General features: G+C 41.5%; 1 protein-coding gene across 4 annotated transcripts in view; it reads right to left on the bottom strand.

The window, feature by feature from the left end:
* akap6 (A kinase (PRKA) anchor protein 6) overlaps window positions 1–16,181 on the bottom strand; it is a 200,152-nt gene continuing 183,971 nt past the window's right edge. For 3 of the 4 annotated variants that reach the window (XM_051383743.1, XM_051383745.1, XM_051383744.1), the window contains exons 20-23: window positions 12,758–15,790; window positions 9,830–11,092; window positions 7,447–7,530; window positions 1–4,303 (exon numbers count right to left, since the gene is read on the bottom strand). In XM_051383743.1, the coding sequence (XP_051239703.1) occupies window positions 4,259–4,303; window positions 7,447–7,530; window positions 9,830–11,092; window positions 12,758–15,790 (4,425 nt within the window). In that variant the 3' untranslated portion in view covers window positions 1–4,258. The remainder of the gene's footprint in view (window positions 4,304–7,446; window positions 7,531–9,829; window positions 11,093–12,757; window positions 15,791–16,181) is intronic. The other variant, XM_051383746.1, reaches the window with a different exon arrangement.

The following is a 16,181-nucleotide window of genomic DNA, read 5'->3' as shown; positions in this document are numbered from 1 at the left end:
TTTATTTTTTTTCCAATAAATTAAGTTTATTTGTCAACAGTTGGTTTTACATTGTAGTTCGCAGGAACCATGCAGTCAAGCTCTTTATGGCCAATACTAATAATAAAGATATTCCACATCACAGGTCACATACAGAGTTAAATAAACACAAACACCAAGCATTCCTCCCTCTGCATTTTACACCAAGGTTGTACACCTTCACATATATACACAAGCTCAACTTGAACCTTGCTTGAAACAGTTTTTGTTTCTCATTTTTTGTTGCATGTTTTCATCACTTAACTGGGAAAGCAGTGGTTTTAATTAACAAAAGGTAGAAGTAGTAACAGTAGAGCAAGGCACACAATTATATTTTAAAGATCTCAAACCCTATTTTGTCCTACACACACTTGTCTCAACACCAATCCCAAACCCCAGCGTCACTGCTAATCATTTCAGGAGTTGTCTAGAAAATAAAAAAGAAAACAATACATGGTACAGTAGTGGTGTACATACATACAGCAGAATTAATAACAACACACGTCCCCATCAACAGTCATCAAACTTTAATGCCTACACAACAACACCGTTTCAGCTTTCGCCAACTTTGGTCGTGTTGCATAGATAAAATATTGTCTTGTTTATAATATTCTTTTATTTTTGGAAACCTGGTTCAACCCTCAGTTTGCAGGTGCTGCTGCCAGCAGAGAGGGGACAGGTTTAGTTCAGAATGTAGATTTCACCTGATGGCCATTAATATTTCCATTGATTCAGAACACAGTGACTTCTTCCACCACCATAGCAGCAGGTATATCCTATAATTCATCACCAAATCTCCAAGCTTCTCAGTTTCAATCAATCAGGACCTCAAAATGATTATCTGTGGCCCATTTCAAGGTGACACATCCTTCAAAGGACTGAAGGCAAGCAGGATGCAGGGGATTTACCACAGCATCATTACCGCTTCCTATCTCTACACAAACCTAAGGGTACATTCAGGTAGTCCTCGTCCACTTATACTTTTAAGTTTGAGTCTTAAAATGTGTAACGAAGAGATGAATGCTAACTGTACCAACTGTTAATGCTTGCAAAGGATTTAATGTGGCTAAGGGACGCAGAGGACACAGCAGTTGCATTCTCTAAATCTGGACAAAATTTAGTTGTTCCTTTTGACAACATTTAAAGGAACCTTTGCAAAGGTATGATGCTGATGACTTCACTTCTAAAGAGAACTGATCTTGAAAAGGCCTTACCTTCTCTAAATGAGTCTCTCTACAGAGAATTCACCATAGCATTATCACCACCTCCTTCCACTTCCACTTCAAGAAGAAACTAAGGTAGTTGTTCAGGTAGTCATCGTCAACTTATAAAGTTGGAACATTTCACCACCAAGTGGTCACTTTGTCAACTTTGCTGATACTTTTCTGGCACTCAGGAATGTGTTCTCCAAATTCAGACAATGAGGCTGCTTTTGTCAACTACATTTGGAGGAAGGGACAATGCTGACTTGAAAAAATGCTGTTGAAGACACCAATGTGTTGAAACTAGTGTTTACCACATCTACCTCTACTGTGTGGTAATATTTTCACACTTCAATGTTAAAATTAGTTTAGAAATATAGGATAAAAGTCAATTAGACTAATAGTATTTCTACAATACTTAAATTCCTTCATGAAAAAAGTAACCAAGGTTTCAACAGGTCCTCCAAACTAAACAAACTGTACGTCGTTTTCTGATCTAATGTCTGCATTGGAAGGCATGTTCTGCTTTACAATATCAACTTGCTAGTTCCACCTTTGCTCCTGACAGACAAGAATTATAATTCACACAGCTACAAGAGGTCCTTGTTTGGTACATATAGGTCAATTAGGTGTTTGAATAAACAACTGGGATGGGTTGCACCAACTGCAACTGGTCCTTACTAATCCTAAATCTAAGTCAGTATTTCTTAAGACCAGTCATTAGAATGGCCTAATCTTGACTCTGCCTGGACTGCCATGTCCATATGAATGCCCATTCGACTACGAATGAACTAACGATGAATCTTGTATGTAAGTTAGTCAAAGAGTTCCACAAGGTTCTGTTCTTGGACCAGTTCACTTTATATATGCTTCCTTTAGGCAACATTATTAAGAATCACGCATAAACTTTTATTGTTATGCAGACGATACCAAATTATATCTATCAATCGAGTTAGATGAAACTAATCAATTAGCTAAATTACAAGCATGTCTTAAGGACCTAAAATCTTGGATGTCTAATAAATAATTTTATCAGGAGTATGGTCTAGACTTGCTCTATATGAAAAGTGTCCTGAGATAACTTGTGAGAGAAGATAACATCTAAGAATCAGCAGTTGTTTCTCATTTTCGGAGGATCAAAGAAAAAGAGAAGGCAAACAAATAAGAAGCAGTTGACTTTGAGAGAAATAACCAAGGCCGTAAATGATTTTTCAGACTCGGGCAGCCTTCATTCAGAAAACAAAAAAGTGTTACGATGATGTTTCAATTAGAAAAATCTACCAATCCGGCAGGGCCTCCACTCAAAATTGACTTTAAGCTTGCCTCTGACTAGGCGTAAGATGAACGGTTGATTAAGATCAGGCATAAGCCCTGTTGGTGCAACCAGATGCTGGCATTTTTCTGGTGAAGCCAGTCTTGAGGTTTGGGTTTTGGGCATTTTTGGGTTCCGTAGTTAGACTTGACCACAGTTCAAATCTGGGAATGAATGAGATGTGGACAACTGAATCAAAGTCTACCAGCGTGTGTTTGATAGTTGGTAATGATTTTCCACCCTTCGAGCCCAAATCCTCAGTAGTTCTGTCCAGTCATGAAAATACAGTTGAAGTTTTATCTTCTATAAATACAGTGTAATACAACTTATTGGCCTCTTTGTAGCTTGTAACGATTTGTGTTCAATCACAGCAAAGTTAAACAAAGCTGATTATGTCTTTATATTTGTAGCTTTTATTTAAACTAACTCAACTTCTACGATCAATGCATCTGTAAATCACGACGAGATTTCTTCATATCTGTTCCGACCTTTTAGACATTTCATTATAGCTTAAACAAATTGAAGTTTTAAATTTAGCTTTGTGGTTGTGTGATGCCAATATTACAGTTTATCTACTGAGTTATACCACATTGATAACTCACAGGCTGCAGTGTTGTGCTGATACTACAGGATGAAGAGCTTCTAGCTGAGCTACGACTGTGAAAAGATCTACAGAGTTTGACCAAGTCACAGTAACAGATTATGAATACTGACATCATTTATAGACACAGACCAAGTGTTATTCTTAGGAAGTAACATGCTACTTGTGCTACAAACACCGCAGCATACAGTTTGAACAGAGTGTATATAAGATAACAGGGTGTACACAACAAACCTGTGAAATCCAGCTGATCTCAGGTCAGTTCAACACCATTTCTCATCATTTCAGTCACATCCACAGCTGACTCGTACTTCTTGGTGTTTTATTTGTCCTGCTTGAAATGCCAGAGCAGTTTGGCTTACTGCATTGGCACAGTTCAAAAGTTCAAGTGGTATTGTCAGACCTCTGTGCCTTAGAATCAAAACATGCTTAAAAAAATAATTAAAAAAATAAATTAATAAAAAGATTAAGCTGATTTTGGGTTGCCTTCACTTGATCTATAAATATGACGTGTAACTGTCTGATTCATAGGCGTAATATTTCTCTACAGCTGCTGAAAACTAAAGATTCTCTTAGTGATTTTCCTTTCAGAAATATGGCATTTAACTGCAATTAACTCCTTTTAGTCAAACACTTTATATCCATCCTGAAACTGTTCATCATTAACTCAAGATGCTGTACAGTATCGTCCCATTTGTAATTGCAAAATTCAATTCAATAAACAGATTTAAATGGTTGTTGGATGCTACTATATTTTTCTGAACTCTTAATTGTAAATGTTTGATGTAAAATTATTGAATTGTCCACAGACTAACTCAAAAAGCTGTTCAGCCAAACCATAAAAGCTGCTCCATCATCACTCAGAAACGTATGGACACAAATTCCAACCTGAAATCAGACTCAAATATCGGATCTGATCAAAAGTTTAAATCAGTTGTTCGGTGATCCTGAAATTGCTGGATGAGTTTTCAGTCCAGTTTCTTAACGATCCGTTCAGTTACAGCAGTGAGATTTGGGAGGTCAGAGGGGTGAGAGGCTCCAGGAGCAGAGAGGGGGGAGGCAGCCGGAAAGACGAAGCCAAGGAGAAAGATCAGCTCAGCGGGGGAAGAGAAGGAGAGAGCTCCCTTAAAGCTGGATCCTGGATGTTCCTGCTCCCAACACAGGTAGTCTCTGGATGGATGGAGAGAAAAAGAGTTTTTTAAATGTAGGTCACTCTCTTTAACTCATTCAAAATGTTGTGCATTTTGTAGATTCAAAGTATCAGTTGGGGGATATTCTATTCATTTTCGTCTTGTCCACAAATTCCCTGAAAAGATCAAAATCATCCTGCTGCTCCACATACTCACTAGAGCACCAAATGTGGATGAATCCGCTGCTGAAAGTAGTCCCCAAAAAATGCTATTTCCTTGTTTCATTAAAGTTACAGTGAGCAGTCATTTCAGCAAATTACTGAGCCGTTTTTAAGATTTTTAACAGGTTAAATTCAAGACTTTTAAAACCTTTTTTGTTTTATAATTGTTTTTCCCAAAAACACTTTTAAAAGCAACTTCATTAATCCCATAAAAAATTTTAGACCTGTCAGACTCATATTTGAGAAATTTTAACATATTACAAAGCCTAAAATTCAGATGATTGGACTTTTTAAGACTTTTTAGGACCCTGTGGACAACCTGTTTTATATCTGTGAGGTGTTTGTAAAGATGTAATATACTTTCTGATTAAAAGCTATAATCATTTGCTCTTTCTTAAAATTTGATATCCTACTTTGACTGTTAATGTTGTTTCTACTTGTTTTCTTCTGTAATAAAGTATCAATGTATTCTGTTCTTGTAGTTCTGCTCAACAAGTATTTGCTCTTGTGTTCTTTTGATTCTATTGTTTGAATAATTAATCTCTCATTCTGTTAAATCCTGGTTTTATATTAATATATTCAACTCTACTGTCATACCAATTCTAGTTTTATTCTCAACACATTTTATTTATTTTATTTTTGTTTTTAAATTATTTTATCCTCATATAATTATAGACATACAATTATTACAATTATAACTTCCCAGTCATCTCCTGTTCTGTACATTTTATTCCTCGCAGTTTCTTTCTGTGTGGATTTTCTGTTTGTATTTTCTATGAAACTTTCCAAACATGAGTCAGTGATGAAACCTGCACCCACACACAAATACACACACACACACACACACACACACACACACACACACACACACACACACACACACACACACACACACACACACACACACTCTCTCTCTCTCTCTCTCTCCTGTGTGTTTTGCTGCAGACCCTCTGCTGTCTGGGTCACAGAGCACATCATGAGCCGCATTCACGATTGCTTTAATTGCGCCTGTGTCTGTGTGTACAGTGTGTGTGTGTGTGTCTGCGTGTGTGTGTGTGAACAGGTGGGATAGACTGGGGCACGCCATGGGGGTCAGGACCAGCTGTACGCATCACCGATATGATGTGTGCGCGCGTGTGTGTCCTTTGTCGTGGGTTTACATGCGTTGTGTGTGTACAGTGAGCTTGATTTTTCACTTTCATGTGTGTATTTCTGTGCTTGTAAGTGTGTATGCAGGTTTGTCCTCTGCTTTGTGTGTGTGTGTGTGTGTGTGTGTGTGTGTGTGTGTGTGTGTGAACAACATGTCTGTCTAACCTGCAGCTGTTGGGCTGTCAGAGCTTCTACCTGGACTCTCATGCCCTGCCCTCAGGGGTGTGTGTCTGTGTGTGTGTGAGTTTGGAGTATGGGGGCAGTAGGTTTTGCTTAGCCCTGGAGGCGCCCATAGGGCCACATCACAAACACACACACACACAGATTGTGTCAGTGATGGCCTTTGTTCGTGTTCTGCAGCTTCCTGGTTTGATTTAAGCTTAAAAATAATTTGAAAAAACAAAAACAAATTTGATGAAAACTAAAATAAATTCAGTGTTCCAGTAATTTCATCTGAAACATTTTTGAAGAACAGGAAAAAAATATTGTTATCAGGTTCCCAATTACACCACTGAAAATGGGCAAAAACACTGAAAGGAAAAGGGGGAGAGAGAAGGGATGATATGCAGCAAAGGGCCACAGGTCGGAGTCGAACCCATGGCCGCTGCAGCAAAGCTTTACACCAGCTCAGGTGAGCTAAGGGAGTGCTGCATGTTGTCAGTCTTTTTACTGAAACTGAGAAATGTAGGGAATTATTACTCTAGAAAGTAACAGTGGCAGTAAAAGTGTATGGATGGTTAAATCTGAATGTAAACTGTCAATAACGTGTTGTGTCTTGTTCCTTTTGTCTATATTTCCAGATGTGTAACATCTGAAATCCATGCGCACACCAATACTGGTCCTGACAGGCGGAGTCAGTCTGTGCCAAGCAACTCCATTCTGGCCACATCACACATTTATTCTTTCACGTTTTTGGAAAAAGAACACTGATGTTTCTTCTCCAGTCAATGCAAGAACATGTAAGTTAGCTTTGAATGCTCGATTTATCGCTGTGACAATAAGTTTCCTGTTAGACGAAGCTATTTGAATCATGATTTTGAACCTGATTAATTCTTGAGTTAGTGACGTGCCCACCGATGCCTTGTGCCTTTTATTTTACCAGCTAACTCTGCATTCAGTGCCGAAACCCAGGGGTCGGTTCCAGATGCTGTGTCTTGAGCTTCACCTCATATGTATTTCATGTTATATGTGTGTATGTACATGTATATATTTAGAATTGTTTTATATATATATATATATATATATATATATAGGCCTACTACATGTTTACACTTGCATTCCTACTGTTTAAGCATCTACCTTAACATATATTCTATTTTACTCCTTTATTTTAACTTGTGCACTATTTATGTCTCTTTTTCTCATCTCTCATTTTACTTGTGTGTTTTTCTTTTGTATATTTTGTATGAGCATTGTTGGAGGGAGCTTAAGAACGAGAATGACTGCTTACCATTGCGCCTGCAATCGCTGTGCATATGATAAATAAACTTTTGGGCATCACGTTTCACAAATTACTGGTGTTTGAGAATTGCATTTAAGTTTGCTGCTGATACTTTTGCATGAGTCGCAACAATTATGGTGTTTGTTTTGATCAGTGAAACTCATGGAAATCACAGCTTGTGTTCCAAATTTGGTGAAACTCTTTGTTTTCCGTTCTGACTTTCTGTGATTGGTTTGGTATTGGAGACATTGGTACATAATCTCTGACAGAGTAATCACACAAGTAAAAGTCTAAAACCCTTCAGTGATAGATAAGTGATGGTAAAAACGCTGCAGCAGACTTCTTTTGGAGAGTATGTGCGTGTTAACTCACTCTGACTGTCCCTGTTCTCATGGTGGGCGGTCTCACTGAGGCCTGGCTCCGTCCTGGTGCTGTTCTGGTGGCATGTGAGCTCACCTGAGAGGGAGAGAGAATATATACAGAGAAAGACAAAGAGAGACATCAGTGGAACAGAAATGAAAAGACAGAAAAGCGTTGCAAAGGGAACGGAGAGGAAAGGAAAAGATGGAGGAAAGAGAAACAACAGAGAAATTGTTTAGTCACATGAAGGCAAATACATGATACAGCTGAGAATGAGAAAACAATGTTCCACTTTATTCTTCTCTTCCCAACAGCGAGAGAGAGGTGGCGATGGATGGCGAGAGAGCGAGTAAAGGAGAGAGACAAACAAGAGAAGGGAGAGAAGAATAAATCAAAACGGCATTATCGGGCTGAAACGTTGTTTGTCTTTGTTTTCTAATCGGCTTGTTCTTTCTTTGAGCCCAAACTGATGAAAAGTTGCAAATTAAAACAACGAGCATCAGGCCGAAAACAATTCTCTCCCCCACTCCACCCCGCTCTCTTAATTGGTTCACAACTAATCGCTTTGTAAAGACTTGTGTAGCTATTATCCCTCGCCATACAGCTACCAATGCTACGAGCTTACACACACACACACACACACACACACACACACACACACATATGCATATGCAGTCACGCTTACATGCACACATACATGCCAAAGAAGCACATCCACCCACATATTTGCATTTCCATCTTTGCATTTTCATTTTGTCTTTTGTTTGACGCCCTTTCAATGAATTTATAAGCTAATGAGGAAACTATAACACATTAGGAAAGAAACGCTGCAGCAGGTTCAGTTACATTATCGTCTAAGAGAAGAATGAGATTCATGATTCCCTCGAAAAAACCTCTTAATCCTCTACAGTACTGTACAGTCTCAAAGGAATGGAAAACATTACAAAAATAAAATATAAAAAATGTGAAAACAAAATGTCAGAAACACTAAACTAATAATAAAGCAAAGAGTTACTAAATACAAATAATAAGTAACAGCAAGATAAATTAAAATAAAAATAGTTTTGGCTCAGGGAGTATCTTAAAGAAGATATATATTTATTGTTGTATAATATTAGCTTCCTGTATCCTCTTCCATCCCATATCAAACAAACTTAAAGAAACTCTTTGCTTCATCATTTTTATTTGTGTTATAAAAACATTTTAAACTAAAACTAAAAAATCTCAAAGTCTTAAGTCTCAAAACTTTGGGGGAAAATATAAAAATAAAACTTGAAAACTACTTTTAAAAATACAAAAACAATAAATTAATATATTTTAAAAAGGAGAACAAAATGGTTACAAAGCGACCAGTGTTGCATGTCATGGCCCTTTCTGTGTGATGTGATTTTGCTTTATGTGCAGTAAATGTAGCCCACATTAACATGCACTGTGTGAAAAACAACTGCACTGGATCAGAAATGAAACAAGCTCTTCAGCTGAGCCGCGTTCCTCTATAAGAGTGTAAAGTTGATAAACAGAGGAGGTAGCAAGGTTGCAGAGATGGTAAAAAATGTCAAGTCATTTGCATGAGGAAATAGAAAACTTAAAAAGAGCACAAACACGCTAATTCAGCGATGAAATGAATTGAACGATCACTGCGGGATGAGGAAGGCTCTTAGCTGATGAATCCTAATGAAATCTGACTGATAGTAATTATGCTGATGTTGTTCTGTGGACCTTAACCTTTTAACTAAAAAACTCAGACGTCTGCAAATCCCCCTTCCATTAACACCTGACGGAGGAGAGAGGGATGAGGCAGAGGAGGAGGGAAGAAGAGGGAGAGAAGATCAATGGGGGAGGGAAAGAAAAGAAGAGGAGTGCGGAGGAGAAGAAAAAGATACCTGCAGGAGGAGAGGGAGATAGGAGGATGAAGGAGAAGAACAGAGGGGAAGGAGAGTACAGGTGAGGAGAAGGAGAAGATGAGAAGTTGGGATAAAGAAGGTGAAGATAAAAGAGGTGATTAAAAAGAGGAGGATGAGAAAGGTAGAAGATGGGAGGTGTTGGAGATGAGAGGAGTGAAGGAGGCAAGGAGAAAGAAGGGTGGAGTAGAGAAAAGGACACAAAGAGAAAGGTGAGGACGAGGAAATAAAAAAAGTAGAGGATGACGGTGAAGTGGAGAGGAGGAGGAGAGAGGGTAAGGAGGAGAAGAGGGGAGGTTACGCATATCAGCACCTCTCACGTCTGTCTGGCCTCACAAATGGAAATGAGAGAAACGCACACCGGCCTCATTACATTCATACCCACTGAGGGGCTCGGCTCGGACTAATACCTGGAGTAGAGAGGTGAAGTGCAGTATCAAGGCCCTGTATAATGTCCTGAGATAGCACATCAGGCTAATACGTGGAACACTAACCTGCTTCTCTGCTGCTGTCTTTGCTTCCCGCTGCGAGCCACTCCGCCCTCTCCTCCCTTTCTCCTCCTGCTTCACCCGCCGAGTATCCACCTCTCCTCGCCTCGCCCCCTCCTCCCTATCTGCCTCCCTCATCGCCGAGCAGTTAATTTTGGGATTAATACGCGTGGCGGTGGCGGCTGGCTCTTTTGAGGGATTTGTAGCGGAGCTGCAGACACTTATCTTGGTCATTACGGCGCCCATATTGGATTCAAGCGTTTTAGTATCTGCCAAACATTCGGCTGCGGAGGAGTCTATCGGGGCGACACGCGCCCGGGGATTAAGATAAGGAGGCCCCTCATTACGACTCCTCTCCTCCTGCGGCGCGCTGACACTCACAGCGGCCGCGACTTCTCCTCCAGCGACATCACAGAGGAGGTACGGGTCCTCACCTCGCTTCTCTTCCTCAGCGCCAGAGGACATGGGAAGGGAAGGGTTGTCTTCTTCTGGTTTGGAGCCGGGCCCCTGGAGAGAGGCGGAGGCGCTGTCAGAAGGCGAGGAGGTGGAGAATGAGCTGTAACAAGGCTCCAGGAAAGGTGTGGGACTGGATCCTCGGAAATACAGGTGATCCTGATCTCTATCCAATATGGACTCCTTTGAGGGAGACGGGTAGCTTAGACTATCACCCGGTTTAGGCCCCTCTTGACTATTGTTTGGTTCTGAACAAGGCAAGTAAGCTAGACTGTTCAGTTCATAGCCAGGGTCCAGGCAGGACAAATACTCCACATTTTCCTTCAAGAACCGTCGTGGTTTCTTGGTGAGCACCATGCTGTAGCAGAGAGGCGGGCCCAGGTAAACCTCCTCCGTACAGGCGGCAAACAGGGTCTCCTCGTCCCTGATGTCAGGGCTAGGGGGCAGGGATAGAAAGGGGCTCGTCGGCTCTTCAGCGTGGCTACCATTAGCAGCGCTGTTGGCTTGGAAATCAGCACACTTCAAATCAAGAGCACAGAGGTTGTCCTTGGAGTGAAGGCCAGGAGAGGAGAGTTTGGAAGACGAGTTCGAGGTCGATATTTGCTGTCTGCTGCTCGTGAAGAGCTCAGGGCTCGGGCTGTGGAGGCCTTGTGTTGGTGTGACGTAAGACGGGATGCTGTAGGGCACCGGAGTGGAGCTCTTGTCCTCGGAGCACTGGCTGACCTCGCCACAGTCGCTGTCATGGGAGGAGAGAGACAGGTAGGAGTAGAAGTCTCCCTTACGAAGGTGGAGAGGCCGGTGGGAGTGTTCGAGGACCTGAAGGAAGAGGAAGGAGAAAGTTTGTAAAAATGTTGTTTCTGGTGTTTTTTTTGAGTTCTTTGTTATCTGAATCCAGGGTGTGTTTTCTACGTGTTACAGATTTTAAAGCCCTCGAAGACAAACTTGTTTGAGCTTTTAAAATTAAAATTGACTTGACCTGACTTGGTTTGTTGGCGAACCCGATTGGGGACAAAATTAAAACTAATTTTGTTTCATGAGATTCAAAGTTTTGCTTTATGTTTTTGTTGTGTATTTCATTTAGTTAAGTTTTAGTTTGTTGATGTGGCACAGCAAAAACACCATGCATGCAGTCTAATTGACTGTTTCTTCGCCACGCCCGTCAATTTTCCACAATTGTGTTGAAAAGACAACCACTTTTTGAAGATGGTTAAAAGATAGCGACATATACAGTTTATAGTCACATCTTAAGGTAGTTAATATTAGCAAAAAGGTAGCTAACTTATGGAAGCGCATTGCATTCACTGGATAAAAAGAAATGTGACACCTTATCTCGTACTTACGAGATCCTGATCTCGTAATTACGAGAAAAGATCTCGTACTTACGAGATCAGCTCATATTGTAGCTTCCGCCAGGACGTGTTGAAGAGATGATAATAATAATAATAATAATAGTAATTACGAGATAAGGTGTCAAATTTTTTTTTATCTAGTGAATGCAATGCGCTTCCATACTAACTAACTAACTAATCTACATACATTTTTAGCTAGCAAATTAGCTTCTCTTCAGTGAACATCAACTATCAGATGTGACTAGCTAACATTAGCAAGATAGTTAGTAAATTAGCTAGCGATTTGCTAACGACAGCTAACTTTAGGTGAGACTGCATACATCACTTTTATCTTTTAACTATGTTCAAAATCTGGTTTGGAACTATGCTCCTCTTGACACAATATTAAAGACTATTAATCTGGCGGTTGTTCGGTTCTCCAATGATTTAAATTATGTTTGAAAAAGAACTTTTAATATTAGTAAGCAGCTACTGTCTTGGATTTGTTTTAGATATTTGTTTTTTATATTTTGGATTATGTACATTTATATATTTGAGTAATATCTATATTTTAACAAACCTAACACAATCACTAAACCATCTAAGAAACCATGAAGTGTTAGCTGGCTCATTCAAATGTCTGTGTATTTATATTTTACACTTCTACCAAAGGAGAAAAGTTTTCTGCCTGATTTCTTTTTTCTTTTCAGAAATAAAATGAAGATTGAAAGCTTATTAGCTTTTAGATTACTTCACTTGCAAAAGATACTGAAAAAATTAGTCATTACATCTTAAAAGTTATGATCTGTGATGCGATTTATTGAATTACTCCAACTCAGTGAGCAAATTAACTGAGATAACTTTTTGCTACTTTTGGATTAATTTGTCCTCGAAATGTACAGAATATATGAGGTCAAATAGGACTTCAAATGTTGCATCTCCAAAAATATTCAATAGTAATATAATAATTCATTTATAATCAACATCTGCAGCCATATTGAACTGTGATTTTAATTTCAGTTTAATTAGGTTTTTGCATTTGCAATATACCAATTTGCATGTGTTTTCTTTGTAATAAAATCCATAATAGGCTGATTGTTTTAACATACTTTCTCAATTGGAGTTTTGTATTTTTTAAGCATTAATTCTGTACCTTGTCTCTGATCTGTGCTAGTGATGCAGCACCTTGGTCTGGGATGGACCCGCTGTTATCAGTCTGGTTCGGTTCTTCAGGCTGATTTTCTTTGTTCTTCAGTGCCAGTGAGGTCAGGTCAATAATCTCCATTACAAAGTCATGCACATTCTCTTTCTTGCCTTCGTCTACTCTGCATGGATGGAGGGAAGAGGGGGAGGGAAGGTGGCTGCAGCAAGAGGAGTGAGAATGGTGCCTTTTTTTAGGAGGCAGGGACGACTCTTTGTCTCTAACTTCCCTCCTCGTCTCCTCCGTCACAAAAGATGAGAATTTGAACTTTTCCTGAATGGTGATGGCCTTCCGTCCCCCAGTTGCCGGCCTGCTGTTGTGCAAGGCGTCATGGGATCTGCAATCCTCAAGGGGCGAAAGGGAAGGAGGTGAGGGCAGGGAGGTGCTGTGACAAGGCAATTCCCCTCTCAGCTGTCCCACTAAAGAGGAAGCACGTTTGGATGGAAAGGGAAGGAGCTCACAGGACGGTGACGAAGGAAGCTGCTTTATTGAGTTTGATTCCGTTTTCACTATCAAGTCACTTACATCCTGAAGTGACTCACCTGTTTTGGAGAACATGTAAGACTCCCTCAGTGACTCTCCTTTCTTTGTGAACACACTTGACTCCTCTCGAAGGAGTTCGTCATCCTCGTCTTTACCTTTTAAACAGCTCTGGTCCACATTTCCGTTCTCCACGTCATCAACAAACTGGCTGATGAAGCTTCTTGTTGCGTTCCTCCGGTTCTCCTCCTCCTCTTCTTGTTCTTTATGATCTCTTTTGGTTTTGTTGTTGCCACTATTAGTGTTGGTTTCTAATAATTTTGCAGCTGTGCGGTTCAGAAAACAGTGCTGCTCGTTGTTCTGAGAGGAGGAAATGAAGGTGGAGGAGAGGTTGGATCCACACTGCAGCTCATCCCGGAGGCCTGCCTCTGTTTTGGAGAAGGAAGATGAGGTTCGAGGAGATCTGATCCAAGTCTGCAGCTCCCTCTTCATGTACTCCAGCCCCAAGACATAAGACCCTTCCATCTCCTCTTCATCGTCATCCTCATCATTCTCGTTAGCGGAAGAGGCACAGCTCAACCTCTCCTCCTCTTCGCCCTCTTCGTCCCGAACACCGAGCTCCTCCTCAGTGAGCGTGAGTGTGGAAGAAGACAGAAGGTCACTGTCGTCCTCATCTTCATCTGTGCATGCTGACGTACAAGAGACATTCACCACCAGGCTCAAACTCGCTGCGTCTGCTTCATCCATCCCTTGCCCTCCTCGGCTGCTACCGTGGCAGCGTTTCCTACAAGAGCTTGAATTGGCATTGGCTGCTATGGTAGGATCCAGGAAGAGGTGGCGTTGATTTCTGAGCATGGTGAAATCTTCAGATCCCAGAGACGAGTCTTCTGTGCTACTCAGCTCTGTAAGCGATGCTGTTGCTGAACTCTCGTTGATCAGGGATGGCGGCCCTTTCCGTAAAGAGCCTGAAATCCCAGAAAGGGGGGCATGTCGACCACCGAGAGAAGGAGAGGCAGGGAGTCTGCTCCGCTGAGGAGAGGTGCTCCGAAGCGTCATGTCAGAAACACTGCGGGTCATCTTTGCTGCCAGAGGACTCTGGATGTTCTCCAGGCGTTTCAGGAGATCAAGAGTTCTTCTGCTCAGCTCCCCAGAGGACGGTTCTCCTTGCACACTTTCATTGATCTTCTCCTTTCCTGGTTCATCTTCTTCCACTACTCTGCTCTGCCCCAGGTCCAGCTCCCCGAGGCTGGCCAGACTGCCTCCGGTATCACCTTCAGCGCTACGACACGGGGCCAGGCAACTCTCCAGCGAGGCACTACGATGCAGTGGGTCTTTGGAAGGAAATAACTCCACACCCAGAGCCAGGAGGGACTCCAAAGAGGAGCCCTGAGATAAAACTGGACTTGATGCCCTGCGGCTGAGAGCAGGAGGAGTCTCCAAACCGTTAAACTGGTCAACTTTGAACACTGTAATGTCACTGCAGGACATAAAGGTCTTGGAGGAGCCTCCCACCTCCAAGTCAGAGTCGGAGTCAGCTGGAGTCAAGATTCCACGCCCATTGATTAGGATCTCAACTGCCTCACCTCCTCCCCTCCTGTGCCTTCTCCTCTTCTCCTCCTCCCCGTTTCTTCTCATTTCATCTCTTCTCCATCCTTTCTCCTTCGTAATCTCTTCTGTCTTGGTTCTTCTTTGGTTGTACCTGGTGACACTGTCTTTGTGCAGAGCCAGATTACTGCCATCTACAGTTTCATCCTTCCTCTGCTCCTTTTCTTCATCTTCCTCCTCCTCTTCCCCCTGATCCTCTTCCTCTCCCTGTATTTCAGAATTTGTTGTTGTCTCTGTGTCTCCTGTATCACTAACGATCCCGCTCTCGCTCTCTGACCGTCGGCTGCTTGTCGACTGGCCGCTTTCTCTGCCACCCTCCCCATCGTGGCATCCAACAATTCTATCTCCTCCTCGGCTGTTTGACATCATACCTCCCAGGAGGTCCGGCAGAGATTCAATGGAGGAGAAGGAGGAGTCCTTACTTAGGCTCTTCAGCAGGAGGTGCTGTTTTCGTTTTCCTGATTTGGTTTTGTGCAGCGAGGAGATGTGAGGAAACTGAGGCTGTCTGTATAATTCCACATTATGGAGGCTGTACACCTGGTAGATGTTATTGTTGTTAGGGGGGGGAGTTTGGAACATATTGGGTTGAACTTCTGATGAGGATCCACTCCTCATTCTGGGCCTCATCTCAGTGTCCTGAGATGATGCAGGTGCATCAGTCTGAAACCTGTCGGGTTGATTCCCATTGGACAGAACGCTGCCTGACAGCAGATTTGGTTCTGTGGGGAGGTTGTGCGTAAGGTCAGGTTCTGGTACTTCTTGTGGCTCTGTTTCTGTGATTGTCATATCAGTTTCATCCCATTCCCATGAGTCATCTGACGGCGGTGCAACTGGACCAGCTGGGACTGGACTGATCTGATGGAGGTCGACTAGACCTAGTTCCAGAAAGTTTCCAGGAACCTGCAGACATAAGGATAGAAAATTGTTTAGTTTAGTTTTAATCCTGCTGCATGTCAATTCTCTTCATGTTTCTTGTCGTCTTTGTAAAATGACATAAAAGACTCATCTTAAAAAGACAGAAATCTAGTGTACTCTGAATGAACTGGGCTATACTGCAGCAAAGAAAATTGTGCATCAAGGATCATAACTAAATGCAAATACAGCACATTTAACGTTATATTATACAGACTTTTGTATTGTGTGTGAGGGCCTCTTACAACTGTCACTGCTTACTTGACAGTATGATATTCACTGCTGCGGTAAAAGAAGATAAATAAGTTGTAAGGAGATTAGCTTAGTTTAGCATAAAGAGTGGAAACAGGAGGAAAAGCTAGCCTGGCTCACACTAATG

Source organism: Dicentrarchus labrax, unplaced genomic scaffold, assembly GCF_905237075.1.
Source record: "Dicentrarchus labrax unplaced genomic scaffold, dlabrax2021, whole genome shotgun sequence".
NCBI classification, from domain to species: Eukaryota; Metazoa; Chordata; class Actinopteri; family Moronidae; genus Dicentrarchus; species Dicentrarchus labrax.
Note: the sequence above shows the minus strand (reverse complement) of the source record. Positions and strands in the feature narration are given on the sequence as shown.